Source organism: Neomonachus schauinslandi, chromosome 8 (genome assembly GCF_002201575.2).
Source record: "Neomonachus schauinslandi chromosome 8, ASM220157v2, whole genome shotgun sequence".
NCBI lineage: Eukaryota > Metazoa > Chordata > Mammalia > Carnivora > Phocidae > Neomonachus > Neomonachus schauinslandi.
This window is the reverse complement of record NC_058410.1, coordinates 118,020,603-118,046,867: the sequence shown is the minus strand read 5'-3', so window position 1 is coordinate 118,046,867 and position 26,265 is coordinate 118,020,603. Positions and strand designations below refer to the sequence as shown.

At 52.7% G+C, this 26,265-nt stretch overlaps 6 protein-coding genes across 7 annotated transcripts; 3 read left to right on the top strand and 3 right to left on the bottom strand.

The window, feature by feature from the left end:
• Positions 1-1,773: 1,773 nt before the first annotated feature.
• On the top strand, positions 1,774-4,001 carry APOM (apolipoprotein M). The gene is made up of 6 exons (XM_021696965.1): positions 1,774-2,040; positions 2,438-2,592; positions 2,878-2,951; positions 3,052-3,150; positions 3,333-3,431; positions 3,860-4,001. The coding sequence occupies exons 1-6, from the start codon at positions 1,927-1,929 to the stop codon at positions 3,883-3,885; spliced, it is 567 nt and encodes a 188-aa protein (XP_021552640.1). The 5' UTR covers positions 1,774-1,926; the 3' UTR covers positions 3,886-4,001.
• A 539-nt stretch (positions 4,002-4,540) lies between these two features.
• On the bottom strand, positions 4,541-6,610 carry C8H6orf47 (chromosome 8 C6orf47 homolog). The gene has a single exon (XM_021697009.1). It carries the CDS (start codon positions 5,772-5,774, stop codon positions 4,911-4,913), a length of 864 nt encoding a protein of 287 aa, XP_021552684.1. The 5' UTR covers positions 5,775-6,610; the 3' UTR covers positions 4,541-4,910.
• A 1,347-nt stretch (positions 6,611-7,957) lies between these two features.
• GPANK1 (G-patch domain and ankyrin repeats 1) lies at positions 7,958-10,590 on the bottom strand. Of its 2 annotated transcripts, XM_021697111.1 has the most exons (4): positions 10,561-10,590; positions 10,348-10,411; positions 9,111-10,005; positions 7,958-8,552 (listed from the first exon to the last, which is right to left on the bottom strand). In XM_021697111.1, the coding sequence occupies exons 3-4, from the start codon at positions 9,719-9,721 to the stop codon at positions 8,108-8,110; spliced, it is 1,056 nt and encodes a 351-aa protein (XP_021552786.1). In that variant the 5' UTR covers positions 9,722-10,005; positions 10,348-10,411; positions 10,561-10,590; the 3' UTR covers positions 7,958-8,107. The 2 variants fall into 2 exon arrangements, with proteins under 2 accessions (XP_021552786.1, XP_021552785.1); XM_021697110.2 differs by lacking the exon at positions 10,561-10,590 and having other exon boundaries at positions 10,348-10,503.
• A 332-nt stretch (positions 10,591-10,922) lies between these two features.
• Positions 10,923-15,392, top strand: CSNK2B (casein kinase 2 beta). The gene is made up of 7 exons (XM_021697109.1): positions 10,923-11,197; positions 11,804-11,886; positions 12,883-12,985; positions 13,562-13,677; positions 14,125-14,200; positions 14,349-14,538; positions 15,162-15,392. Exons 2-7 carry the CDS (start codon positions 11,815-11,817, stop codon positions 15,250-15,252), a joined length of 648 nt encoding a protein of 215 aa, XP_021552784.1. The 5' UTR covers positions 10,923-11,197; positions 11,804-11,814; the 3' UTR covers positions 15,253-15,392.
• Positions 15,393-15,896: 504 nt separating this feature from the next.
• LY6G5B (lymphocyte antigen 6 family member G5B) lies at positions 15,897-17,973 on the top strand. Its single transcript, XM_021697108.1, has 3 exons — positions 15,897-16,298; positions 16,437-16,565; positions 16,862-17,973. Exons 1-3 carry the CDS (start codon positions 16,241-16,243, stop codon positions 17,260-17,262), a joined length of 588 nt encoding a protein of 195 aa, XP_021552783.1. The 5' UTR covers positions 15,897-16,240; the 3' UTR covers positions 17,263-17,973.
• A 2,790-nt stretch (positions 17,974-20,763) lies between these two features.
• LY6G5C (lymphocyte antigen 6 family member G5C) lies at positions 20,764-23,558 on the bottom strand. Its single transcript, XM_021697107.1, has 3 exons — positions 23,438-23,558; positions 22,221-22,379; positions 20,764-20,927 (listed from the first exon to the last, which is right to left on the bottom strand). The coding sequence occupies exons 1-3, from the start codon at positions 23,556-23,558 to the stop codon at positions 20,764-20,766; spliced, it is 444 nt and encodes a 147-aa protein (XP_021552782.1).
• Positions 23,559-26,265: the final 2,707 nt, after the last annotated feature.

Here is a 26,265-nt window from a genome sequence, read left to right as displayed (position 1 = left end):
TCTGTCTTCTCACTGGCCCTCGCGGCGCTACTCCTTCGGCGCCTCCGGAAGTCCTCCTGCTTTAGGCGGTTGGAGGTGGTTCGCGAGCAACCTGTGTGTGCCGTCGCGTCGTTGGGGCTGATCTCGGTGCTGCCCGGTGGGCGTTTGGCGGGGTGTGGGCGCCATGTTCTGGAGCAACTAAGGATTTACTGCTTTTCAGGACTTTCGTCAGAAAGGGCGCCTCCAAGTTTGGGAATTGGGAGCGAATGGAGTCAGACTGGACCGAAGCACAAGAGTCCGATCCTGGGCTATTGAAGGGGCCACCGCAGGGCTTCCGCTGGCCGGGGTCGACGGTCAGACTGGGCAGTCGCGCCCCGCCCCGCGTCCTCGGGCAAGGGCCCTGGCCCCGCGGTGCTGCAACTTCTACCATCTCGTGGCTGCCGGCCTACCTGTCCCCGGTGTCCACAGCCTTTCTGGGATTCGTAGTTTCTACCCAGGTCCCAGTACTGTTTCAGTTAAGAGTTCTAATAAACACCTGTTTAGTGAGCACTTGGTTTGTGCCAGCCAAATTGCTCAGGGTTTTGCGTACTGCCCCATTTAAAAGCCTTTCAACACCTGAGATAGGGGAGTACACTTAGGCAAAAGTAAGCGGCAGAACTGGCAAGTCCAGGCCTACCAGACCCCGGGTCAAGCACTTCTACTTTACTGCTCCTATAAATTGTTGTATTTTATATATATTTGCTTCTTCTTATTAAAAAAATGGCAAACATTACCCCCAAATGTTACAAGGGGCCTTCATATACCCATCACCCAAACTTGGTTCTTTTAACTAAATCGCAAACCCATAGCAAGCCTCACCTCTCAGAAATTTTTTGGCAGCCTGTGGTTTATACATAATCTATTAAGGAAGCCCCATCTCTCATTGCATTAATTGCTCCACCCACTTGGCACTATCCAATGAGTGCCTCTTGACAATTCTTTCCGTACTATTATTTGAGAACCTATAGCCCACTAGAAACTGTAATAAGTGCCTTTACAAACATTAATTATAGTGAATATTTACTTTGGACTTAACCACGTGCAGGCCTTTGCTAAGGGCTTTACATGCATTATCTCTTTCAATCCTATGAGATTGATGGTTTGATCATTTTACAAGTGAAAAAAAAAAAACAGGCATAGAGATTAATAAAATTGTCCAAGATCTAACAAATAGTGGAGTTAGGGTTTGCACCCACTCTGCCTAACACCAATATCTATCCTCTAACCTTTACTGATGTAGCCTCTTCCTTCTGGTAATAAATGTTGAGTGAATGAGCTCGTGTCAGTGAACTTTTCTCAGGGGTGTTCATATTGTTTCCCTAATTACAAACTTCAGCGAGAAGGCCTCCCATTCACCAGGCCCCAGCACCTGGTTCATACCTGTCCTAAAGAACTTACCAGGCTGTGTACTGCAAGGATTTGTTTTGTTTACACAACTAGTTTTTTTTACTGCTCTCAAGGCCAGCGACTGTCATTCATTTTTATGTCTCTAGGGCTTAGCTGGGCAAACAGCTGGGACTCACAACAGTTTGCTAGGTGAATGAATGAAAGAATCAGTTCACCTCTCTTCAGTGCTGTACAACAGAGCAGATATCCAGCACAAATATGGGTTGAAAGACCACAGGCTTCTACCTAGAGGGTTCAGCTCTCATAATTCCTGAGACCCTGGACATGCCAGGGTATATTATGGAGTGATGGCATCTAGAAGAGGGGGAGGAAGGCCCAAACACTGTAGGTAATCCAGGCTTGGGTTGGAAAACAAGGTTGAAGTTACTCATTAGCAGGTGAAAGGGTCAAGGGTCGAGGCAAGGGGGCTGGAAGCAGAGTGGACTGAATAACTAGCAGGGGGAGAGAGCAGTTAAGGCACCAGCCACTTCACGAAGAGCACCAGCTCCCTCCTGCCTGAAGATGGTCCATCAAATATGGGCAGCTCTGCTCTACCTCTGTGGTATTCTCCTTAATTCCATCTACCAGTGCCCTGAGTACAGTCAACTGACAACTCAGGGAGTGGATGGGAAAGAGGTATGGACTGAGAATGGGGGAAGCTGATGGTGGGGGCTCTGAGGGACTTGGGTGGGTGGCCTTGGATGACCAGAAGCCACGTTGGGAAAGGAAGGGAGAAAGGGTGTATTACGATAACGAATGCAAGAACAAGTAAAAAAAAAAAAAAAAAATTTAGTACTGTGGCCATCAATGTGGAGACACGGTAGAATTGCGAGGTGGGTGGTTACTCAGGTTGATTGAGGGGGCTACAAAGGAAAAGTTGCTTAATGACTTCCTGTCATAACCCAACCCTTCGTTGGAAAAAAGCAGCTGCCACTCCACTGCTAAGTCCTGCCATCTTAAGAGTGGTAATGAAGAGGTTGAATGGGCCCTGTAGTGGGGACCCACCCTCTTCTGATCCTCTCGTTTTCTGCAGTTCCCAGAGCCACACCTGGGCAGGTGGTACTTTATCGCAGGGGCAGCTCCCACCAAGGAGGAGTTGGTGACTTTTGACCCTGTGGACAACATTGTCTTCAACATGGCTACAGGCTCTGCCCCCATGAAGCTCCAGCTTCGCGCTACCATCCGCATGTGAGTGGTGAGGAGGCAGAGACACCAGGAGGTGCAGTCTCTGCCCAAAATATGAGCACCCACCCACAAAGAGCTAGGCTCTTTGGGATATCCACTATTCTTGGCCCACTGAGTTCAATGGTTCTATTAGTTAACCTCTGAAGAGAGATGGGCCTAACCACCTGTCCCTTGGTAGCTTGAAACCCAAGGGGACCCAGGCTTCAAAGAGAAATAAGATGGAATAGAGGCTGATACTGTGTGGCTGGGGTGTCACTCAGTCTTTCATCCTTGCCACCACTTCTGTAGGAAAAATGGGCTCTGTGTGCCCCGGAAATGGATCTACCACCTGACTGAGGGGAGCACAGATCTCAGAACTGAAGGTTGGTTCTCTCCAGCCCTCACCCTCCCCAAGTCCCCTGGGCTTGCTTGGTTTTGCATCTCTGTCCTCACAGTCTCCCCCACAAATCTCTGCCCCAACAGGCCGCCCTGACATGAAGACCAAGCTCTTCTCCAGCTCATGCCCAGGTGGAATCATGCTGAAAGAGTCAGGCCAGGGTTACCAGCGCTTCCTCCTCTACAGTGAGTGGGGATGCCAGGCAGGAAGGGTTGGAGAGAAACAACAGAAGGGCAGGAGAGCCTCTCACTCTGGGCCCTATGATATCATCCAAGGAAGGGCTGGGTGCTGCTTCCATGAGGTCCTCACCAGGGAGTTACTGAGAAACTGGGACTTTGATGGGCCTGGCCCTGCCCTGCTCTTTCAGATCGCTCACCACACCCTCCTGAGAAGTGCGTGGAGGAATTCCAGTCCCTGACCTCCTGCCTGGATTTCAAGGCCTTTTTACGGACTCCCAGGAATCAAGGTGAGGGGGTAAAGTCCCACAAAAGAGGACTAGGACTCACCAAGTCTTCTGCAGGTGCCGGCTGAAAGGGACTCAAGTGATGTCACTGGAGGACATGGTCAAAGGCTGACATCATTAGAGTGGCTGTGCTGACACCTCCATTTGTGTCATAGGCTGTGATGGCACCAGAAGGATGTGGCCAAGAGCTGTGGTGTCACCTGAGGGAGCCAGGATGGGCTCTAGGCTACTCAAAAGAGAGGTTTCTTGAGTTTGCGGTGGATAAAAGGGGCAAGGGGGTTAGACACATAAGGAAAAGGGCCTCAGGGACGCCTTCTTTGATGCGAGGAAAAGCGGGAATGCATTCTCCTCCACCCCATTACCACCAACCTTGCTTTTCTCCCTGGAGTTCCTTCCTTTCCATCCTCTTCTTTTCTCCCTCCTCCCACCAGAGGTCTGCGAGCTGTCCAGTAACTGACCTGTAGCTTCATCTGTGCCCCAGATGGATATGGTGGGAGCTGCAATTGTGCTGGGGGGAGGAGAAGCTGGAGACTCCCAACTCCAAGAGTAATAAAGATGATTTTTCAATCCTCATCTCATTTTGGGTTTGTCTCCAAACATCAATTCCCCCACCTCCATTTCAATATTCCCCCTGGACCTTCTACCACCTAAACCCCCAGCTGGACGGCATCAGGAAGGACACTGAGTGGTGGTAACTCTCTTTGTAGTGGTATATTTAGGATTTGGTGTGACACAGTTGTTTATTGCTGAGTGTGCAAACCCCTAACCCCAGAGTGGGGACTCCCAGGTCCAGTGCTTCCCCATACTTCCTGTCTGAGCTGCCAACCCCTCTGAATTGGCCCTCCTGCCAATACTGCCTGCACCATCCCCACTCCCCCTGGCTCCTGGGAATACCCAGATCCTTCCTGCAGGCTCCCTGTCACCATCAGCTCCTATCCACACCCCTTAATCCACCCACCTCACAGTCCCATTCTTCCCTAGGTGGCTCAGATCCTAGGATCCAAGGGATTCCTTGGGTCTCCAACCACCCTCTTACCCTAGTCAGAGGCCTGTCTGCCTCTGGTCTGCTCCACTCCAGGGTAGTTTTGAAAGGTAAAGAGGACTCTTTAGTCTTTATTTTTCACCACCACGCTTATTTTTTTTTTTTCTTTTAAAAAGTAAAGGTGGAGAGAAAAAACTGGAAGTGGGAGAAATGTAAAAGCAGAAAGTAAGAACAGCTGGTGAATTCAAGGGCGATATCCCCATAGTCCATAAACAGATACCCTAAACAGCTCTACTCTCTCCTGTGTATGAAGGGGGGCCATGCCCTCATACTCTGGGGTTTCTTCCCCATCCCTGAGGTCCCTGTGCTTACAATCTGGGTCATGGCCCCCACTCTCCTACAGGCCACACTATCTTCACTCTTGCTCCCACCCCACTCAGGATGGGGGCACTAGGTCACACTCTATCCTGCAGTCACAGCCCCTCTCCTGGGTCTCCTCTCTATTCCTCACCCTCCCTCTCCAACTTCTCGTCCTCCAAGTCAGTGGTTTCCTCCTCCCCACTGGGCTCCCGGAGGCTGACAGCCAGCACCAGGGCCTGTAGGAGACCAAAGAGGCAGGCAAAGTGCAGGGGGTGAGCGGTAAGTAGGCTCAACACAGCATGGAGCCCGTGCAGGGCAGCCAGGAAGGACAGCAGCCCATGCAGCCAGAGGCCCAGCGGTCCGCGCAGGCCCAATGCATCCAAAGCTGCCCTCAGAGGCCGTGAGCACAGCCCCAGCAGGGCTGAGGCCAGCAGCTCCAGCAGGTGCAGAGTCAGGTTGGTTGAGATCTGCAGACACTCCTCTGGGCCCCCCAGGTACTGCAAGGGAGCCCCTGCTCCCCCACCTGGATCCCCCCGCAGCCAGCCCAGCAGCTTCTGACGCCGCCCTGGCTTCTCCACTGGGGCTTCTGGCCCAGGGGGGCTCAGTTCCCCTTCAGGGGACACTCCAGGTCTGGTGCCACTTGAGCCCACAGGATCCCGGCCCCGTTTGGGAACGGTTCCTCCAGTCTCCAGTCTCCCAGACTCTTGAGTGTTAGAGACAGTCTTGTCCCACTTGAAGGAATCCATTCTGTTGCTCCCCAGTTGCTCATCTCGGGACTCCCTACTTGGTTCTGGAGCAGCCTCAGAGCTCCTCCGTGCCCCTGGGTCCTTGGTCTTGGGAGGCCCCACATCTCCCATGGTTTCTGGGGCACTATCCCAGTCACTCCCTGAATTCTCAGAGGAGCTGTCCACTCGTCTGAGTTCTGGGGTAGGCAGGTCAGGCTTCATTGGTTTCCGGCGGCCCCAAGGGCGAGGTAGCCAGCCACCGAGCCGTCGCAGGAACATGGTTGGGATGTGTTGTGAGCCCCCCAATTCTGGGGCTGCTTCCTGGAACTGCTTCGATTCTCGGGTTTGGAGGCTGAGTGTCTCCTCAGAAGCCAGAGTCCGTTCAAGCTCAGAAGAACTGTTACCTGTTTCGTGAGTCCTACTCTGAATTCAGAAATGGCTCCCCACTTCCCTGGATGTCCTGCAGCCTCAAGTGTGGCAAGTGGCTTGTTTCCTTTTCAGTTTTGAGGTAAAGAAGGGAGGCACATCCAAATTCATTCACCACCACCACTACCGCCACCACCACCCCAAACACAAGATTCAGGACAAGAATCCCCAAGACCTGACAAGGCCTGGGTCACCTCCACGGTGTCCTCCCTAGGTTTCTGGGGTCTCCTTTTCTGCAGGCAGCACCCCAAGTTTCACTCACCAAGGCCACGCCCCAAGGTGCCCCAGAAACTGGAGAGGCGGTGCTCCATCCAAGAAGGAAGGAAGGAAGGTGGCCCTGGGTCTCAGATGCTCCCAATCTGGAGAGTCCTGAACTGCTGACCTAAGGGAGCTCAAGAACAGGCAGTCTCTTACTGGGGGTTAGGAGAGAGGTGTTCAGCAAACTCCAGCCAGCAGCGCTCTTCTCTCGATTAAGAGAGCTATGAATCCTACAAAACGGCCCGACCGGTCCCCGAGCACGCAGCCGAGACGCGGTCTCCGCAAGGTCAGGCCAGAGATGTCCTGGGAGATCCTCGTCGCGAGGCCAAGCGCGGGCCTGCCTGGGGACCCAGGCATCCGGGCGCTGTGCGTTGCGACCCCTCCCGGGCCCGGCGTCGTGGCCGCGGCCTCAGCAGGCCGCCTGGAACCGCAAAGCCCGGAAGCTGCTGCACTGGGCCGGGAGGGACAGACGGGGGCGGAGCCCGCAGTTCGCGGGGCGGACCCTGCGGATCCACCGCCCCCCGCGCCCCCGCGCCATTAGTACGCGCCACTCAGCAGGGCGCCAGCCGAGATCTGGCAGGGCCGAGGCAGGAGTATAAACCTAGCCATCCATCTTCGTCGCCCACAGGTCCCTGGGCGCTAGTGCTCCCCTAAATTCCTCCGCTCCCTTTAGCCTCCCGTCCTTTGGTTCTTCCCTGCACCCCACCCCGACCCCCAACTCCTCCTTTTCATGTCCATGACTTCATGAAAGGCTTTTCCGGAAAAGCAAACTGCTTCTGTAGGACTTGTGCTGATCTTCCCTGCCCCTCCATGCAGATTTTACTTCCTGGGTCTGACAACAGTGAGCTCTACTTAGGCTCAGCACCTGGTATGAGCGGCAGAAGGGAAGGGGAGACAAGTGTAGACAAATAGAATGTGCTTCCTGCCCTCAGGCGTTTTCAGGTAGTAAAATAAAGAACCTTGACTTAAAGGTTACATTTGGGAGGCCAAAATGTACACTGGGAGGTGCTGGCTCTAGTTCAGCCAACATCATGGTAGAGGCTGGATATTCTTAGGCCCTCCCAGCCCATTGGCCTCTTCCTGCAAGACCCTACCTACTCTCATCACCCCCATGAGCTTTCCCAGGCTTCCCAGATCACCATGCACTGTATATTTGATCACGGTCGTAGCCTGCCTCCTCTAGCTGTAAGCAATTAGGTTAGGAATATGTTTTACTTCTCTTCTTAGCATATAGTGTATGATCTTGTTTAAAATCAGTAATTGAAAAAAATAAACACAGTGATTGAATTGGCTGCAGTGGTCAGGGGACGCTTCCTGGGGTAGGTGAGACTGGCACAGAGCTTGGGCAATTCCTGGCTCAGGGGACTGAAAGAATAGGTGGGGCATTCCAGGCAGGGGCTAGGACCTGGAAATGAACCAGACTGGCAGGGAGGTGACCCTATCATGGCACCAGGAAGGGCTACCCCTTCTGGCTCAGGTGGGACTTGCATGTGGCCCCCAGACTTGTTCGGCTTTCCCTCAAGTTTCCAGAAAAGTGAATAAACACGGGGCGCCTGGGTGGCTCAGTTGGTTAAGCGACTGCCTTCGGCTCAGGTCATGATCCTGGAGTCCCTGGATCGAGTCCCGCATCGGGCTCCCTGCTCAGTGGGGAGTCTGCTTCTCCCTCTGACCCTCCCCCCTCTCATGTGCTCTCTCTCATTCTCTCTCTCTCAAATAAATAAAATCTTTAAAAAAAAAAAAAAGAATAAACACAAAAGAGGAAGAAGTTTGGTTTATTTTTCAGCTCTCAGCTCCTCTCTCCCAAAGACAGAGCCCACTGACTAAAATCTGAGGGTCTGGGACCTGGACAGACCCCAGGAAGTAAAAGCCAAAGGGCCTAGGTCCAAGTTCAGACTTCAGCAATAGACCAGGATCAGACCTTACCAAGGTCAGAACTCAAGGTTCATGTATGTCCTCAGATCCCGCTCCCAGGCCCTGTGCTTCTCCTCCTGCCTTCTCTCCTCCCTCCGGCTCAGTGTGGTCACCCGAGGGGCTCTCTCCCTCCCAGCCACGGCCCGAGTATCTTGAGCCAGGAAGTGTGTGACTCGGGGTTGGGGCACTGATCTGTAGCCTAATCCTTCCTGGTCCCTCTTGAGGACAGTGGGGATGGGGTTGGTGCGGCCTTCACCCCGAGGTCCCAGCCCCATTCCAGGCTCCCAGCCTCCCCTCAGCAGCAACTTGAAGCCTGGGCTGGAGGTGGGAACCCCAAGGGGCAGGTTGGGGGACCTGAGATCACGGGGCAGTGACAGCAGATGAGCAGTGGATGTGTAATGGTTAGAGTCTTGAAAGTGGGCATTGCAGGTCTCACAGTACCGGAGGGACGGGGATTGGGACCTGCAGAGGAAAAAAGAGAACAGAGTTCAGGGCAGGGAAGAGTTGAGGGCTCACAGATGGGTGGCAAGGTGGGAAGTCCTTCCAGTCTTTCTGCTAAAAAACAAATTGCCTTCCAAACCACTTAGCAATGAGGGACCCAGAGGGGAACAGTTGGGAGGAGAAATGGCAACCAGGCCTCAAGTTCTTGGGCAAAGCTTAACAACGACTACAATTAATATGTATACAGTGCTTATTATATGATAAGCATCATTCTAGCACTTTACGTATATTGACCCATTAAATCCTAAGAACCCTTTAACAAAGGTGCTCTTATACCCCCATTTCTCAGATAAGGAAAATGAGGCACATAAAAATTTGGTTCTTGCCCAAGTAAGTAGTAGAATTAGGATTTTAACCCAGGGAGCTCATGTTTATTATCACTCTATTACACTGCCTTATCAACCTATACTGGGGGATCAGGGAGAGAAGCTTTAGCTCTGTTCTGGAGCCTCTGGTGTGGAGTGGCTAGGAAGGGCAGAATACACTGAAAGATGGGCATGGGCTAAGGCTTCCCCTCACCGGTTCTCTGGACTCCTCATCTCTCCATGGCTCTCTCTGACCATGCGCGCCACCTCAGAGAAACCTGCTTCTTCAGCCAGCTGAGCAGCATCCTTGCCACCCAGCTCACAGACGCCCACCCAGGCAGCTCCACGGCCCAGGAGATAACGCACAGCAGCCCCCTGGCCTGCTCGAGCAGCACACATCAGGGGGGTCCACCAGAAGGCATCCCGAGTGTTGATATTGCCCCCGGCTCCCCCTGCCTCACGGGGATCCAACAGCCTTCTTAGTTCTGCCAGGTCACCCTCCTGAGCCGCCCTCAGTATCCACTGGGTCATCTTGTCCTCTGCCTCAAGGGATCTCCTTTGTCCATGTCCTCCCGAGGCTCCTGAAGCAGCTTCCCTCATCATTCTTCTCTTCTTCCTCTTTCTCTTACTGGCAGGTTCAGGCTGAGATCTCTGGGATTCAGAGACACTGCTCTCATCTGAAATCAGGGTCTCATAGAAAGCCCGGGCTGCAGCCCCATCCAAGGTGGGCTCCAGCTCTTCAGGCTGTGACTGCTGCTGCCCATCTTTCCAGAGGTCGCTGGGGTTGGTGGCTGGGGTGAAGGTGATGAGGGAGGGCCTGGACATGGCTTTTGGGAGAACTGAAAAGATGAGACTAGATAAAGGGAATATGAGACAAGCAAGCCAATCCCTTGGTGGCTCTGCACTGCCCTTTAAATCTTCCCTGATCCTATGTCGGGGTCTGGTCTTCCCAAAGAAAAACAGACTTTAACGCTTCTACAGAAGTAAGCAGATTTGGGGGAGAAGCTCCAGTCTCCGTGACTTTGTGGTCTCCGAACGGCGAAACGGGGCTACTCTAAGCAAAGGAGCTGACGATCAAATAGCCACACGACCCGAACACGCACGCGTGACTGGAAAAAACACAAAACACCAACACAAAACATAACTTGAGGGCTCAGTCATGTGCGAAGCGCCAGGTTCAGCTTCCCCGCCCCGGGACCTTTCCAATAGCACCCGCTCAAAATGCCACGTGCCTAGGTAGCGCGAGGAGAGAGGATCTGTCGGTTGGGGTCCTACTTTTACATAACGCCCCCACAATGCCCTTCGCCTCCCCGAACGTGGTCCCCGCTCCGAGCTCATTTTTTAGAGCTGCGAAACCACTCTGTTAATTAAGAAAGGCTCTGAGGAGGCGGAAGGAAACCTGTGGAATGCCCCGAAGCTGTGAAATGAAATAACGTCACGCCGCCCCTCACCATTATTCTGACCAGGGTTCGAAGGTCACACTTAGTGCCCGCAGCAGAAGGCCCCATTCAAGCCCTAAGAGGAAATGGAGAAGTGCAAGGGGACGAGCAGCAGAATGGCTGGTGCTACCTCAGGTTAGCGCACGGGGCCGTCCCGGTTCTCACACCGCTCACCTCAGCCCATCCCACCCTTCCCACGTCCCTCAGCAAGGAGCCCGGCCTCACCTCCCGCCTGAGGAGACCACACCCCGGGGTGAAACACGGGCCCCGACGGGGCCTCCAGTGGCCGGCCTGACTCGGGTAAGAGGCTTGACAGGCAATGAGGACCCGGTGGGTTAGACGGGGATGAGGTCAATATCCTGGGCATCAGGCGAGCGCCTGAAGCCGAGCTTTGCTGCGTGAGGGGAGCTATAAGAAACCAGCGGCCAGCCTCGTTCCTTTCCCCGCCCCTCTCGGCCCCTCAGTCGCGGAATCCTACGACTCTCTTTCCCATACTCCCTGGCCCAGAAGGGGGTACTGCGCTTCCGCTTCCGGTGGCACCCCGCTGCGCCCCGCCCCCGAGCGTCTTGCTCATGGGCCTCGCGACGCCAGGGTCGTTCGTGAGTCGTCCTGGGATTCGTAGTTCGCCTTTCCCTCGCTTCGCCAGTTTCTCTTTACCGGGGACTCCATTTCCCGGCGTTCACTGCGGCGCTCGACCCTTGGCGTTTGCGCGTTGCCCTCTCCCCACCCTCCCCAATTTCCACTCCCCCCCCACCCGACTTCGCCTGCCGCGGTCGGGTCCGCGGCCTGCGCTGTAGCCGTCGCGGTTCTTTGGAAGCAGCAACTCCCCTCCCCCACCCTGTTCCCGGTCCCCGTCCAGCCGGTGAGTCTGAGGTCGTCGCCGCGCCGAGTCCCCTGTCCTTAGGCGCGGCACATGGGGTCTCCGCGCGTTGATGTGGGGGTGGGAAGGAAGTGACCCGGTCCGGCACTGGGGGAGGGAGGGATGGTCTGAGGGGCGGAGGCGGGATGTGGGGACTCCTGTGAAAGGGCCCTCACGGCCACCCGCAGGCCGTGAGAGAAAAAGGGGCCCAGCTTTTGCTTGGAAAGGATAAACTTCGGAACCTTTGGGAAAGGCGCCGGGGACATGCAGAGACCTGCGGGGTAGGGATCTCGAGCCGAGGGCCCTGCCGGAGTTGACATGAAGAGGAAGGGGGCAGGTCTTCGGGAGCGTTAAGGGTGTGGGTAAGACTGGTGGGTCAAGACCTGTCGGTTTCTCGAAAGTATGGGACTCCAGAGAATCTCTAATCTCAGAAAAGGGGCCAAGGTGTGAATAACAGGAACTGGAGAGGGGCGCTCCAGAGTCTAGGATCTTTTAAGGAAAGGTGGCCCCAAACTCTTTCATGGTTGGAGAGCAAAGTGTGGGAGGAGGGAGGATACCAGAGGCTGGGTGGGAGAGATTGGGCTTTACTTACACTCTGTTTTTCTCCAGCTGACGTGAAGATGAGCAGCTCAGAGGAGGTGTCCTGGATTTCCTGGTTCTGTGGGCTCCGTGGCAATGAATTCTTCTGTGAAGTGAGTTCTCCTCAATCTCCCAGCCATCTCCTCACAAAGTTTGGCTATGTATTTTCCCACATATTTAGCTTCCACACACTTCTCTTACAGGCTGCCATAGAAACTTTTGCCTGTCAAGGAAGAGTCCCTTCAGTAACCCCCCTCATTAACTTGTGAAGTGGCAAGACTGCCCAAGTCCCAAGCATGTTATTCTTCAGCAATATAACATTGGACAAGTCAACTTTAATATTATTATTATATAGCATTGGACAAGTCAACTTTATTATTATTATTATTACTATTATTATTATTATTATTACTATTATTATTATTATTATTACTATTATTATCAGACTGGTACTGGTAGTCCATACTTTGGGAGCCTGTTGGAATTAAAATGCTGTTTGTGAAAATGTCTTGTAATGGGCAAAGTTGTGTGCTGGTAATATAAAGGATTGTAACTGCCCACAGGACCCAAGCTGTTCAGTCTCCACTTTTTTTTTTTTTTTTAAGATTTTATTTATTTATTTGACAGAGAGAGGGAACACAAGCAGGGGGGAGTGGGAGAAGGAGAAGCAGGCTTCCAGCTGAGCAGGGAGCCCGATGCGGGGCTCAATCCCAGAACCCTGGTTCATGACCGAAGGCAGCCAGTTAACGACTGAGCCACGCAGGCACCCGCAGTCTCCACTTTCCTTAGAGATCCAGCTGCCCCTAAGGAGAAGACAAAACTGATTTGTAGGGATGGGGGGCAGGAGTAGGAACAGGGATTTTTGAAAGGAATGTTTCTTTAAGGAGGAGATTGTTGTAGCTGTTTAAAAGAAAAGCCAAAGCTTTTATGGGAAGGCAGTATATGTGAACTGGGGAGAGAGACTCAAGTAGTTCTGCTGAGTTGGAATTGGGGAATGAGGGGAAACAGAAGCAGTTGTGTTGAGAATAAGGCATCAATTAGAGCAGTGTGCCTAGGTCAAAGCTGAGGATTCTGCTATGGGTTTCTTCTTGACTTCCACATCTTGACAGGTGGATGAAGACTACATCCAGGACAAATTCAATCTCACTGGACTCAATGAGCAGGTTCCTCACTATCGACAAGCTCTAGACATGATCTTGGACCTGGAGCCTGGTGAGGCACCTTCAGGGTTGTTCTGTGTGTGAATGGGTTTTTTGTTTTGTTTTGTTTTTTCTTTTCATATTCTTGTTTATCTGCTTCTTGAATTTCTAAATTTTCTTTTGGTTCTCTGACTCTTCTTATCTAAAGTCCTGTTCTTCATTTTGGTCCCCCATCTGACTTTTGCCTGGGTTTGTGACTTACACCACCTGTACCCGCACTCTGATCCTGTAATTTGGTTCTATCCTCTAATGCTAGTTTCCCCATGGGTCTCATTTCCTGTTTCTTTGTTTTGCCTTGCACCTTTTAGTCTAGAATTTCATCTTCTGTATTGATATCTTTCATTTATTTGTTGAGAGAGTTGAGAGGGAGAGAAGAAAGTAAAGGCTAAAGAGGTGTAGAAAGAAGGCAGAGCTGCCTTGGGTTGGTGGAAGGGCCAGAGGCCCAGGTTTCTGGGTCAAATGCCCAGGTGATGGGTGGTTCAAAGATGGGTGCCAGGCAAACTGTGTAGCCAGTAGCCCCTGGAGGTGAGTGGGACATCTAAGAAAGCTGTAAGACAAATGGTTGCAATTGGCTGGGGCCATGTTTCAGATGAAGAGCTGGAAGACAACCCCAACCAGAGCGACCTGATTGAGCAGGCAGCCGAGATGCTTTATGGATTGATCCACGCCCGCTATATCCTCACCAACCGTGGCATCGCCCAGATGGTGAGGCCTCTCTGCTCCCCCTTGACTCCTCTGAGGCAGTAAGGGAAACAGAGGTTCCTGCAGTGAGGAGTCACATGTTTTCAACCTTGTCAAGGAATGTGGCTGAGAAGAGGGGAAGAACCCCAGATACGGGGCCTGGGAATTAAATCCTAATTGGGGTTGTGCTGACTGAGGTGTTTACAGGGAGGGAGACGTGACCTTGGACAGGAAGTTGTTGCAGTCTGCCTCTTCCTCAGGGAACAAACAGCGAATGGCTCTGATGGTCTGTAACCTGCCTAACTGGAGGAAAGGAAGCAGGGGAGTATGAGGGCCCATTTGGGCCAGCTTGAAGGGGTCTCTGGACAGAAAGGCAGGAGTGGAGGACAGAGCAATATGGGTTGGGCTGACAAAGGGATTGCCTCTTCTCTTACACCTACCCACCAACCCCTTTCATTTTATTCACCTCAGTTGGAAAAGTACCAGCAGGGAGACTTTGGCTACTGTCCCCGTGTGTACTGTGAGAACCAGCCAATGCTTCCCATCGGTGAGTATTGGAGAAGGGAAAGGAGGCCACGTCAAATGGCCGGTCCTCCTGGGAAAGAGTTGGGGCTCAGCAAGTCTGGGCCTGAGTCTGGGAGGGAGGTGGGGCAGGTTTGGGGGTGCCCGGCCTGCTGAGTCTGGCTGTCTCCCAGGCCTTTCGGACATCCCAGGTGAGGCCATGGTGAAGCTCTACTGCCCCAAGTGCATGGACGTGTACACACCCAAGTCATCGAGGCACCATCACACGGACGGCGCCTACTTCGGCACCGGTTTCCCTCACATGCTCTTCATGGTGCACCCCGAGTACCGGCCCAAGCGGCCCGCCAACCAGTTTGTGCCCAGGTGGGGAGCAGGGATAGAGTCACCCAGGGTCAAAGGAAAGGTTTGGGATTCCCCAGAGAGAAGGGAGGACAGGGCATGGTCCTTTCTTGAGGTTTGCTTCTCCCAGAGCAAGTAACCTTGGGGAAGGTATTTGCCTCCCTGTGCCTCAGTTCCCTTATCCATGAAATGGGGATGATAGTACCTGACCGATAAGGTATATTTAAATAGTGAGTTGCTTTGAAAAACATTTGGCACCTGAAGTACCATTTAAATGGTAGCTGTCATCATCTTGGTTGTTCAACCGTTTGCCAGGAAAAAGTGTGGTTTATCTTCCTGGAACATCATGTTTACCAGGAAGAACAGTTTGATATTATATTGAAACAAGTGCTAATCCGCACACACACACACACACATACAATCACATACGTGTGTGTGTGTGTGTTTACATGTAGTCTAGAATTTGAGTTTTAATGGCTATTTAAGGTATATTTCCCAATATTCTGGAGGGAAGCCGTTTGGGAGCCACGGTCCTTAAGCACTGAGCAGACTCATGGAGAGTGGGGTGGGGAGGTGGAAACTCAGGCCACTGGCAGGGCCAGGGTGGGGCTCACCCTGCTGCCTCTCTGACCTTTGCCCCCGCGCAGGCTCTACGGTTTCAAGATCCATCCAATGGCCTACCAGCTGCAGCTCCAAGCCGCCAGCAACTTCAAGAGCCCAGTCAAGACGATCCGCTGATTCCCCATCCCACTTGGCCCTCAGTCTTTGACACCTCTGATCCTTTGCTGCCACCCTTTCAAGAACCCTCTATGGTTTTTAGTTTAAATTAAAGGAGTCATTATTGTGGTGGGAATATGAAATAAAGTGGAAGAAAAGGCCATGAGCTGGTCTGCTGGTGCTTGGGGTTGGGGGATGGGAGGGTGCTGCTCTGCTTGATTCCAGGGACCCTCATGGCCCAGCCCACCCTCCTCAAGTTGAAAACCAGCACAGATGGGTGCCCAGTGTATTTGGGTGAGGTTTTTAGCAGTAGAGCAGAATTTCTAGTATGTGCAAAGCCACAAGGAAAAGACCCAGGGGAAAATCAGATTTCAAAGTCTAGAGACATATTTGTTCTTTTTTGGCCACCTAAGGCTGTATATTTATACCGTAAGGAGTATAATCAACAACAGCATCTTCCAGTTTTGATTTTACAGGGCAGGTGGTCCTGAAATAAACAGAACTATTAAGGGGTGGAGAGAAGGACAAGGTCCAGAATTGCTGCCGGGTGGTGTCTGTGCGCCCCCTGCTGGGGGCTAAGACATGTTCATCTCAGAAGGCTGGGGCCCCAGGGTCCCTGGCCAAAGTTTTTGCCAGCACAATAGGGACAGTTCTCTTGTGTGGGGAGGACAGCATGTGGTACCAGAGACAGAAGCTGACCCATGGACCCTTGAGGTGGGGGAATAGATCTTTTCAGGGCACGAGGGACAAAGATAGGCAACTGGATAAAGGCCCAGGTGTTGCCTGGGCCATTGCTCCCACGTACAGGAACCCGACCTTGTGGGTAAGGACACGCTGTCCTCCAGCCAAGTTAATAACTTCCTCCCCCAGCCAAGGAACATAGCTCTGTGTCTACAGCTCCTGCTCAAACTGTCAAAACCACCCTGCAGCTCAGGATCAAGGAGCTGGGTCACAGGAAGGTCGGTTTCAGGATACCCCCCAAGGACTGCCTTCTCCCCGGAATTCCATCATGAAGGCCCATATGCTTGTAGGTGTGCTGGTCATCGTGGGCTTCGCAGTGGCAAAAGGTAAGTGGGGCCCAGGGGCAAGGAGTGAGAAGTGACTGAGTCCTGGAAGGGTGTGGGGCTGTAGCCCTGGTTCACGGGCAAGGCAGAGAACTTGGAATGAGCCAACACTCGCATCCCTCCTGTCTTCTGCTTCCCCAGCCCCTGTTCCTGAAGTCCGGACCTGCCACCTCTGCCTCTTAGAAGACCCTTCTACAGGGTGCATTTCAGGCTCAGAGAAGTGCACCATCAGCACCCCATCACCATGTATGGTGATCACCATCTATTATGGTGAGTCAAGCCCCAGGAAGGGGCTGCTGCTGGAATAGCCCATGGCTTGGTCTCCTTTCCTCTCAGACGAGGGCTGCTTAGGGCCTGGGGTGCAAGAGGAAGACAGCAGGATCCTGGAAGGAGGAGTTGAGGGTTCTGGGGGATCCACTGAGCCAGTTTCTCTGGCCCCTTCTGAAGGAGTCTGGGATGGAAGTCAGGTCTGGGTGAGGGATGGGGAGAGTCTGGGGTAAGGATAACAGGGTTGGGGACTATGGGAGGCAGCGGGGGTTATTAGTTAGCTGTTCCCTCTTCTCCAGATACCAAGATTCGTTTCTTCATCCGAGGCTGTGGACAGTATAATTCTTACCGCTGCCAAGAAAAACGCAATACCTACTTCTCGGAGTACTGGTACCAGGCCCAGTGCTGCCAGTACGATTACTGCAACTCCTGGTCCAGCCCCCAGCTCCACAGCTCCCCACCTGATCCCCCGGCTGGGGCCTGGGCCTTGCCCCTGTCCGAGTCCCAGATCCACTGGTTCTACCAGGCCCTGAATCTCTCACTGCCCCTCCGTAGCTTCCATGCTGGGAAGGAGCCCAAAGGGTTGGACGCCCCAGCCATCCTGCCCCTGAACCTGAACTTGTCCATTGCTGACCTGCGTCGCATATATTTGTTCCTCAATAGCTCGGGACTTTTGGTTCTTCCCTGGGTTGCGCCCTGATGCCTTAGCCTTCCTGGATTTCACTGCATTCCAGCATCTTTCCTCTAACACCACAGCCCTGCGCTGCCCTCTTAAAACACCCATGTTCTCTGCTCTCTGATTTCTCTGGCCTCCCTTCCTCTGTACTTCCAGCGTGACTATGGCTTTGGTGTCTTTTCTTTCCCAGAAACCGGTGGTGCTGGACCTCGTAGAAAATAATGAGTTTAGAGTCTGCCTAGGCCAGCCTGGGGAAGGCATAGTGGCTTCCTCGTGTCCTTTCCTGTCACCGGAGTCCGTCATCCCCCTCATCTTTCCAGTCCTCTGGCAATCTGGTCACTGCTGCCTCCATTCAGATCTGGTTGTAGATCACATCCTATGCCCATCTTAAGACCCAGACTGAACTTGCAGCAAGAAGAATGAAGGGGAGACTTCCGTGCACATTTTCTGACTAGCACTGTGCTGTCTCTGCCTCACTCCCTCCACCCCCACCCCTGCCCTGGTCACCTGCTTCTCTCCTCTCATTGCAGTCCCTGGCCTCCTCAGCCTCACTTTGCATCACTGAGTCCTGACACCCACTTTAGTAGATGCCAGGGGAGGGGAGAGGAGAGACGAGGGTCTGGCCTGCTCTGCTCCACATCTGCTTGCTCTCCACAACCTCCACAATAAATGAACTGGGCTAAGTCTGTGTCACACTGTTTATGGGGTCAGGCTCAGGTGTGGGCAAGTATAGACCAGTGAACGAAGGTTGATTGGGCATGGGGATCAAACCATCTACAGCCTGGCACATTCCACTTGACCTTTGTGGCTTCCTCATGGCTTGTCCCCTGAGAGCCTTTATCCATCCCACCTTCTGCTTGGCTAGAGATCTGTTCCGCTATGAGGATTATGACTTCTCTCAGCTTTTGACTTAACCCACAGGGGTGCCTGGCTGGTTCAGTCAGTAGAGCATGCGACTCTTGAGCTTGGGGTTGTAAGTTCGAGTCTTACGTTAGGTGTAGAGATTACTTAAAATCTTGAACTAAAAAAAAAAAAACTTGCCCTAGAAACAAAACCTAGAAAGTTAAAACCCAGGTTACGTCAGGGTTTTCCATCTAACAGAGGTGGAAAACTCTTCTTTGAACCAGGAAAACTTGGGAGCAAACCAAAGGGCCCAGGTCTGTATCTCAGAGTTACCTGGTGCTGAGGGATCTGGGTTCTTGCCTGTTGGTGGTTCTTTTTAGGATCCTGGCACCCAGGACCCCTCAGTAGGGAGCTAGGTTGGGGCATGGGGGATGTTCAGAGATACATGGTTGGAGCTGCAGTGGTTCGATCTTTCATTTTAATACGTCATTTGAAAAACTACAAGCATACAGAAAGCAATAATGAATATTCATAACTTTCCATACATGCAATAAACACACTGCTTTGAGCTTAGTGTTAATGAGTACAGCTAGGTGCCTGCCCTTCTGAGTCTTGTAAACCAGTGCTGGGGTTGTGAAACCTTTTTCTGAAAAGTAGTGCAGCTTTGTGGTTGGGGGACCCAATCCTGGCTCCTCTGCCACTTGGCTAAGTTGGTCTCTCTACCTTACCTTGGTCACCTGTCAAAGAGGAATAGTACTTCATAGGATTGAAAGAACGCATGTGAGTGTGTGCACAGGTGCAAATTAGAGCCTCCAAAATAGACACATGCCTTAGGGACAAAGATACAGATGGTGGTGTTTGTGTATGCATGTATTTATTATTACTACTATTTTTTTTTAATTTTAAAGATTTTATTTATTTGAGGGAGGAGGGGGAGAGGGAGAAGCAGACCCCCAGCTGAGCAGGGAGCTTGGGGCGGGGCTCGATCCCAGAACCCCGGGATCATGAGCTGAGCTGAAGGCAGATGCTTAACCAACTGAGCCACCAAGTGCCTCTATACTACTTTTTAAAGTAATCTCGGGACGCCTGGGTGGCTCAGTCGGTTAAGCGTCTGCCTTCGGCTCAGGTCATGATCCTAGGGTCCTGGGATCGAGTCCCGCATCGGGCTCCCTGCTCCGCGGGGAGCCTGCTTCTCCCTCTGCCTCTGTCTCTCTCTCTCTGTCTCTCGTGAATAAATAAATAAAATCTTTAAAAAAAAAAAAACAATAAAGTAATCTCTATCCCCAACATGGGGCTCGAACTCATGCCCCCAAGATCAAGAGCAATACGTTGTACCAACTGAGCCAACCAGGTGCCCCTTTGGCCTATTTTTAAACCTCTTTAGCAAAACATACAGAAGCTTGCATACACCATAACTTGAGTTTTTGTAAACCACACACCTGTGTCACCGGTTCTCAAGTCCACATAAAGGCCTTTATCAGCACCCAAAGCCGCCTTTGTGTGCCCTCCCAGGCATGTCTCCCAACTCAGCAGTAGCCACTGTCCTGAGTTGTAGCTGTTTAGAGGAATTCTGTCTGTGCTGGATAACAAATGGCATCATACAGCATATATTTTCACTTACACATTTTGCACATATGTTAACTGAGTTCCATGGCCCCTTTAATGGCCTGTGCTCTGGCAGGAAGCACCGATATTAATTTGTAGGTCAGGGAACAGTTGGAGGTACAAAAATAGGTCCAAACCTTCAGGGTGCCCCCTCTCTGGGCCCACTTTTCACCATCACCTCTGACTTCAGTGTAAAAGTCTAGGTTTATACAGTTGTAGCAAGTAAAAGTGGAGGACGGTCTCAGAGGCTGAGGAACGCAAGGCCCAAAATTCTGCAGTAACTTCCCACACCATCCTTGAAAGGGAAGCTGAGCCTGGGGTCAGGCCAGGGCTCCACGAGACCTAGCGGCTCTTCCATAAAGCGTCCTGCCCCCCCCCCTCCGCCCCGGGCCTGGGCCTGGGCCTCTCACAGCTCCGCTCCCACCAGCACCTCTCCCCCCTGTGGACCTCCCCTCCAGTTCTCACACAGTCCTGGATTTGACCCCACTGCCAAGGATGCCCCTTGCCCTTCCAGCCTTCCCTGCAGGAGCGCTTTGGTTCCTCTTCATTTTTTTGTGCCTAGAGCTGAATCCAAGACATGGAGTTGGGGCAGGAGCAGAGCTCAGCAGAGCTGAGAGCCCCTTACCCGCCCCCACAGCAGGGCAGTCAGGCAGGAGCTCGGTCTCCACCACCACTAGAAGACACAGACAAGCCATATAGTTTGCACACCAATGTATTCGGGAGTAATACCTGGGGACTTGAGGGGAGAGAGGCCCATGGTGGGAGAAGGGGCAAAGCTGGGCTAAGGAGCAGCCAAGAGGTGGGAGAAGAGAGGAGAAAAGCTGTCAGACTGTGAGGACTTGAAGGCAAAACTCAGAGACTTCTGGAGAGGGAGCCTGGGGGAGGGATAGAGTGGGAAAAGGGGTGTCGAGGGGTGTCAAACAAGAGGCAGATAGGGCTGGGGTCCAGTAACTTGAGGGAGGCTGGGAGGGCTGGTAGAAAGAACTGGAAGTTGTTCTGGCTGTGCCAGCCAGCTGGAAATCAGGAAGATGAAAGGCGACTGGCAGGATTTTATTCTTAAAAGTCTCTAGAGAAATTCTAAGGAATATAGAAGACTCTGTTCTGGGGGTTATTGCAGAACTCCCGGAAGCAGCATCGAGAAAATATCCAGAAGCCAAACACTGGAGAAGAGTGGGTATATGAACAATCACTCATCTGTTCCTTGCGGCGGCAGTCACTCACCATGATGTCAGAACCACTGTCTGGGGAAGGATGGCAGCAACCAGTGATACAGAGATCCCAGGTCCCAGGCACAGCCCCAAGCCCCACCATCCTGTCACTCCATATGGACTTAGCATCACTGCCCCCACACTCTTCCCTGGTCCCCCAAAAGGCAGATTTCTGGAACTGGGCAGGGGCAGGGAATGCCAGGGAGTCACCAGCTATGAATTCTGTGGAAGGTTAGTGGGAAAGAGCCACTCAAGATACAGTGATGGTTGGAGGGGGCTGAGTTTGGTCTTGCTGGGGAGGCGGGACCAGCACTTCGGCCGGGACCAAATAAGGAGAAGTTGGGAGAGGCTTCTCTTTGATATGCTTGAATACTCTGACATTGGACCATATCTATGTTTAAGAAGTGTAATAAAAAGACTTGAATTTGAATTCGAAGGTAATTTCATGTAGTGGTTAAGAGCACCATCTCTGTAGTGTTTTAAGAGTATTGTAGTTGTTTAAGAGCACACAAACTGTGACTCAGCTTCTAGGAGACTTGGGCAAGGTATTGACCTTTCTGTGCCTCTGTTTCCTCATCTGCAAAATGGGGGGGGGGTAGTAATAACAATACCTATCTCAGAGGGTTGTAAGTGCTTAGAATAGTGCTAGCATACAATACATGTTTTGTGTTTTAAAAAGGGTAAGGGAGGGGCACCCAGCTGAAAGAAAAAGAAAGAAGAAAGGAAGGGAGGGAGGGAGAGAGAGAAAGAAAGAGGAGAAGAAAAAGAAAAGTGTGAGGCATTGTGTGGAAGAGCAGGCATGAGAAACAGGGAAATGTAGTAAATTTTCAGCAAATTGAAAAATGAGGTGTTGCTCTCCAGAGCGCCATTTGACATGACAGTTTGGCCTAACATTCAAATTCAGGAGGAAGCAGAGCAAATCCTCTGGGAAGAGTAAAGCAAGAAGACAGCTAAGGCCCAAACTTTGGTGGACATGAACCCTTAAGGGTCAAGGAGAATAAGGCAAGACCCAGGGAAGGAGACCGGGAAGAAGCAGTGGACGAGCCAGAGATGTCTGCAGGAACTGTGGCTGACAGGCAGGGAGAAGGCAGCCTGAGGACAGGCTGGGGGAGCTGGTGATCACAAGGGTCCCCCACAAGGCTGGGTGCTGTAAGGAAGGCGGGAGCCGGTCAGCTGTAGGCTGAGGGAACAGAAGCGTGGAAGCGGAGACAGAGAATGGCTCTGAAGGTAAGGAAAGAGAGACCAGGATGGGAGCAGGAACCCGACATGGGGTACAGCCGAGACACACATTTTGGGGATGGGCTGAGCCAAAGATAAGCAGCTTACTGTTCTTTATGAGGAGAGTCATGCAGCTGCTGCCAGGCGGGGCGAGGCAGATGTCTGATCCCAGAAGGCATCCCAACTCCTTGGTCTCCAAGAGGCATCGATAGCAGCGCAGGTATTTGGGGAGCTGAACTGGATGAGGGGGTTCAGGATCAAAATTACCTAGAACACAGACAAACACTGACTCCAAACCCACCTAATTTCCTGGCCGGTCAACCCCCTCCCCACTTCCCCATCTCAGAAAACCGTAAGATCGCCAATTCTTGAAAACCATCTGGCTTAATCCTCTACCAGAGGCCTTGTTAAAATCTCCATTCTCTGCTCTTACACCTCCTGAAATAAGGAACTCATTAAGGAATTCATTCACTCATTCAACATGTATTTGAGGTGCTAACATGTGCCCAGCACTCTGCAAGCTTCTAAGTTCAAAGGTGAGGCAGGGGCAGCTCATTCCAGCTTTGGGCAGTTCAGTGAGGACAGTTCTTCCTCTGGGACTTGGTTTTACAGTCCCTCACCCCTATGGACTTGCTTTTTAATATGCTTTCTTAATCTGTAATGTTCAAGAAGTGAAAACAAGACTGCATTATGACAGGATAGGAAGAGTCTGCACTTTGTAGACAGACCTCAAGCAGCCCACCACCACATTCTTTGGTGGTCTTTTCACTGGAAAGACTCTAATATTAAACTCTGTCACCAAAGCCCTCCCCAACTACGAGTATATACACTTCCCTCTTCCTCTGGTCCCAGGCCCAGACCACATGTTAATGAGTCCCCAGACCCAGCGGCGCACTTAGTGTGAGGCAGATACTGAACAAACACTTTGAATCCTCCTTCTACACAGGTGGCGTTTTGCAGTCAAGTGAGGAGATTATCAGGCTGGATTGAGGCTTGTTCTACTCTGTAGGTGCTGGTTCTGTCATTTAGCATGTTCCCGGAACCCTCCCTATTCTGCACTGCCCTGATTTGAATGGGGTCCCTTCAGTATCTTCATCTCACTGCTGTTGAGACGGCCCTGGGGTGATAACTAGAAATCTCCCTCAGAGTGAACATTAGTCCATTCCCAGTCCCTAGGCATTATCCCATCAAGGCCATCCATCCCATCTTCCCTCCTGCCTGGGTTTACCTGAGTATCCTGGGCAGATGTACCCAGACACCTGGTGTCTGTGGGTTTCTCTACCCAGCAGACCAGGAGACCCTTCCGACCCCTTAGAGCCACTTACCAAACACCAAGCTCATCATGACCAGCGCTATTAAAAGGATCATGTATAGGGCTTGGGGGTTGCTGTGGAGGCCCAGGGCCCCCATACTCCGGCTACCTGCAGGGCCTGCCATAAAATGCATGACTGCCCACCAGCCTCCAGTTGGAGCTTATATCGGTGGAAGAGAAATTGGCCAAGAGGAAGGTAACACCCATTCGGGGTGGAAATCAGTGCCAGGATAGCCAGAGAGACAGAGTGTCCTCAGCCATGACCACTCTAAGGCCTAATATCCTGCCTTGGGGACAGAACCCTGGCAAGAGGGGAATGAGAGGGAAACTTTCTTTCATATTTAATCTACGTAAGTTTATTCACGCTATCAGGTGTTGGGGATACAACATTGCACAAAATCCCTGCCCTCACAGAGCAGTCTAGTGGGGGAGACAACAAGGAATAATGGGGAGTGGTGGTGGGGGGAGAAGACAAGTGCTTCCCGGGAGCGCCTGAGAAGTCGAAGGCACTGACCAAAGGAGCAACAAGATCAGATTTCTGTTTGTAAAAGACTGCAGAGGCCGGGAAACCAGTTGGGAAGCTATTCCTGAGTCCAGTCACAAGATGGCGGCCTGGTCTAGCAGAAGAGAGGCAGGAGCCGACATGAAGGAATCGGACACTTACTTAGAAGACACTTACTTAATTGGACAGATTTGGAGTTAGACTGAATATGGAAAGAAGGAAGGTGGGGGGATAGGCTTGCACAAGGAGATGATTGGTGGTACCACTTTCCAAGATGGGGAAAACGTGGAACGGTAAGAAATCCCAAATTGAGGACACCTGGGTCCCCAGTGACCTATTCAGTCCAGTGGCCTCTGTGGGGTTTCCGGCTGGCCAGCACCTTTTCTTACGCCCCCCTTCCCCCGCTCCGCCTAAGCTCAGCTGCAGGTCAGTGGCTCTGATCTCCGGCGCCCACAGGCTCCGGCGCCGTGCGCTCGCTCTCCGAGCTTGACTGCACCTCAAGGCTCCCAGGAGGATGCGGGGGCGGCCCCCAGGCCGAGCTCGGTTCTCGGCGGGGAGCGTCTGGGAAGAAAACCTGGGAAAGCCATGCCCGCGTCGGACCCACTCATCCACCCCTAACGGACACCCAGAGCACTACGAGGCTTCCCCGGAAGGCGGCGCTGCGGCGCCACCAACCCTCCCAGGTAGGAGGCTACGCAGCAACCAATAAGCGGCCGTGGGCGTCCCGGGCGCCCCGCCCACCACCTCTGCCAGGGGCGGGGGGCGTGGCCTGCCCGGCTCCTACGCCCGGCGGACTCTTTGCATGCCCCTCTCCAGGTCATTCTCTGAGGGACTCCGGGTTTTCATTTTATTTTATTTTTTCTGAGGATTTTATTTATCCATTTGTCAGAGAGACAGTACAAGCAGTGGGAGCAGCAGGCTCCCCAATGAGCAAGGATCCCCATGCGGGACTTGATCCCGGCACCCCGAGATCACGACCCAAGTCGAAGGCAGACGCTTAACCAACCGAGCTACCCAGGCGCCCCTCAGGGTTTTCACTTTAAGTGTGGGTGGGCTGTGGGAAGAGCTGGGCGTAAAGGAGCGAATCACCTGCTCCAATTTTCGGTCTGGAGGTTTGGGGTGCGGCGCTGCAGGAGGGCTCCCTGCTTACAGTCCCGGACCATCCAAGAATCATCCGGCCTCGGGTGCTGATGGGGAAGATGGGAAGAAAGGGACGGAGACTCGCGCCAAGGAAGACGCACGGGAAAGAAGAAACACGAAAGGAATACACGCCACTGCGCTCCCAACAGCGTTGGGATGAATGAAATAAGAAAAATGTATTATTGAAAAGTCAGAGTAATGAAGTTGGTGGGAGGGCCGCCCGGCACAGCCGAAATGTCTGTTGAATGAACGACAGAGAATCAGAGAGCGGGGGCTGCTCTTGAAGCGAAGGGGGCAAAAGGGAGTTAGAAGGGAATTTCACAGCGTCCTCGGAACCCCTCTCTCGAATATAACCGCAACTAAGTCCAAGCACTAGGGAGTTATGGGTAGCTGAGGCTGGGCTCCCTGAAGGAGTGACCCTGAGAGGTCCGGGAAGACTCGCTGTGGAGTTAGAGCCCATAGCCGTGCGCGCTGCGGGAGGGAAGACACGAGTGGTATTTCGGCGCTGGGCTGGGTGGCGCTGGGAGAGGTGTTCTTCGGAAGGGGCGTGGCCTCACGGCCATCAATGCTGCCCCTGTTTCGTTTTGTTACTCCCCAGTCTAAGCGACCTGGCGCGGCCAGTGCGCGGGCAGAGCCTCGTGAGTTCGTTGCCACGGTGACGGGCTCCAAGGAGGCTTTCCCGGGGTGAAGAGGCGGGGCGCTGCTGTGGTCGCCATGGTGACACCTGCGGAGGGCGGTATCTGGGCTGAGTGCCGCTCCCCCGGGACAAGGGACGCCTGGGAGTAAGCCGCCGAGTGACGAAACAAAGGAGGTGGGGCCTGAGGGCCGAATGCCACCTTCAGGGGAACGGGGCGGGGCCGACAAGGGGCGGGGCCATAGATGATTGAACTGGACGAGAGCCAAGTTCTGTTAGCCGACCGGCTAGACCAGGCGGTCTGGGAGAGGAACTCGAGAAGCGATCTTTAGCCCGAATATAAATGAATGAAAAAAATGAATGATTTGGTTCCTCAGGGTGTTGGGATGGCTTGTTGAGTGGCTGGATGAATGAGTGGATAGGTACCTGGCCCTCACCCACTTGTGACAGCCGAGAAGGAGACACCTGCGCCTCCTGGGGAAGTGGAGCAAATCCTCAGCCCAAACGCGGAGCCCAGAGCCGACTCTGGCAGCCTCTAAGATAGGGAAGGATGAGGGACGGTCCA

What these genes read in the sequence shown, in the direction of transcription:
- LY6G5C (XM_021697107.1), bottom strand. Translation starts at nt 23,558, where the DNA reads ATGCATTTTATGGCAGGCCCTGCAGGTAGCCGGAGTATGGGGGCCCTG. An exon ending in CATGATGAGCTTGGTGTTTG is followed by an intron (nt 22,380 to 23,437) that starts GTAAGTGGCTCT and finishes TCTGTGTTCTAG; the next exon opens with GTAATTTTGATCCTGAACCC. An exon ending in GACTCTCCTCATAAAGAACA is followed by an intron (nt 20,928 to 22,220) that starts GTAAGCTGCTTA and finishes ATCCTTCCCCAG; the next exon opens with ACAGTGGTTCTGACATCATG.
- GPANK1 (XM_021697111.1), bottom strand. Translation starts at nt 9,721, where the DNA reads ATGTCCAGGCCCTCCCTCATCACCTTCACCCCAGCCACCAACCCCAGC. An exon ending in ATGAGGAGTCCAGAGAACCG is followed by an intron (nt 8,553 to 9,110) that starts GTGAGGGGAAGC and finishes TTTCCTCTGCAG; the next exon opens with GTCCCAATCCCCGTCCCTCC.
- CSNK2B (XM_021697109.1), top strand. Translation starts at nt 11,815, where the DNA reads ATGAGCAGCTCAGAGGAGGTGTCCTGGATTTCCTGGTTCTGTGGGCTC. An exon ending in GATCTTGGACCTGGAGCCTG is followed by an intron (nt 12,986 to 13,561) that starts GTGAGGCACCTT and finishes GCCATGTTTCAG; the next exon opens with ATGAAGAGCTGGAAGACAAC. An exon ending in ACCGTGGCATCGCCCAGATG is followed by an intron (nt 13,678 to 14,124) that starts GTGAGGCCTCTC and finishes TATTCACCTCAG; the next exon opens with TTGGAAAAGTACCAGCAGGG.
- LY6G5B (XM_021697108.1), top strand. Translation starts at nt 16,241, where the DNA reads ATGAAGGCCCATATGCTTGTAGGTGTGCTGGTCATCGTGGGCTTCGCA. An exon ending in GGGCTTCGCAGTGGCAAAAG is followed by an intron (nt 16,299 to 16,436) that starts GTAAGTGGGGCC and finishes CTGCTTCCCCAG; the next exon opens with CCCCTGTTCCTGAAGTCCGG. An exon ending in GGTGATCACCATCTATTATG is followed by an intron (nt 16,566 to 16,861) that starts GTGAGTCAAGCC and finishes CCTCTTCTCCAG; the next exon opens with ATACCAAGATTCGTTTCTTC.
- C8H6orf47 (XM_021697009.1), bottom strand. Translation starts at nt 5,774, where the DNA reads ATGTTCCTGCGACGGCTCGGTGGCTGGCTACCTCGCCCTTGGGGCCGC.
- APOM (XM_021696965.1), top strand. Translation starts at nt 1,927, where the DNA reads ATGGTCCATCAAATATGGGCAGCTCTGCTCTACCTCTGTGGTATTCTC. An exon ending in CACAGATCTCAGAACTGAAG is followed by an intron (nt 2,952 to 3,051) that starts GTTGGTTCTCTC and finishes CTGCCCCAACAG; the next exon opens with GCCGCCCTGACATGAAGACC. An exon ending in ACGGACTCCCAGGAATCAAG is followed by an intron (nt 3,432 to 3,859) that starts GTGAGGGGGTAA and finishes TCCTCCCACCAG; the next exon opens with AGGTCTGCGAGCTGTCCAGT.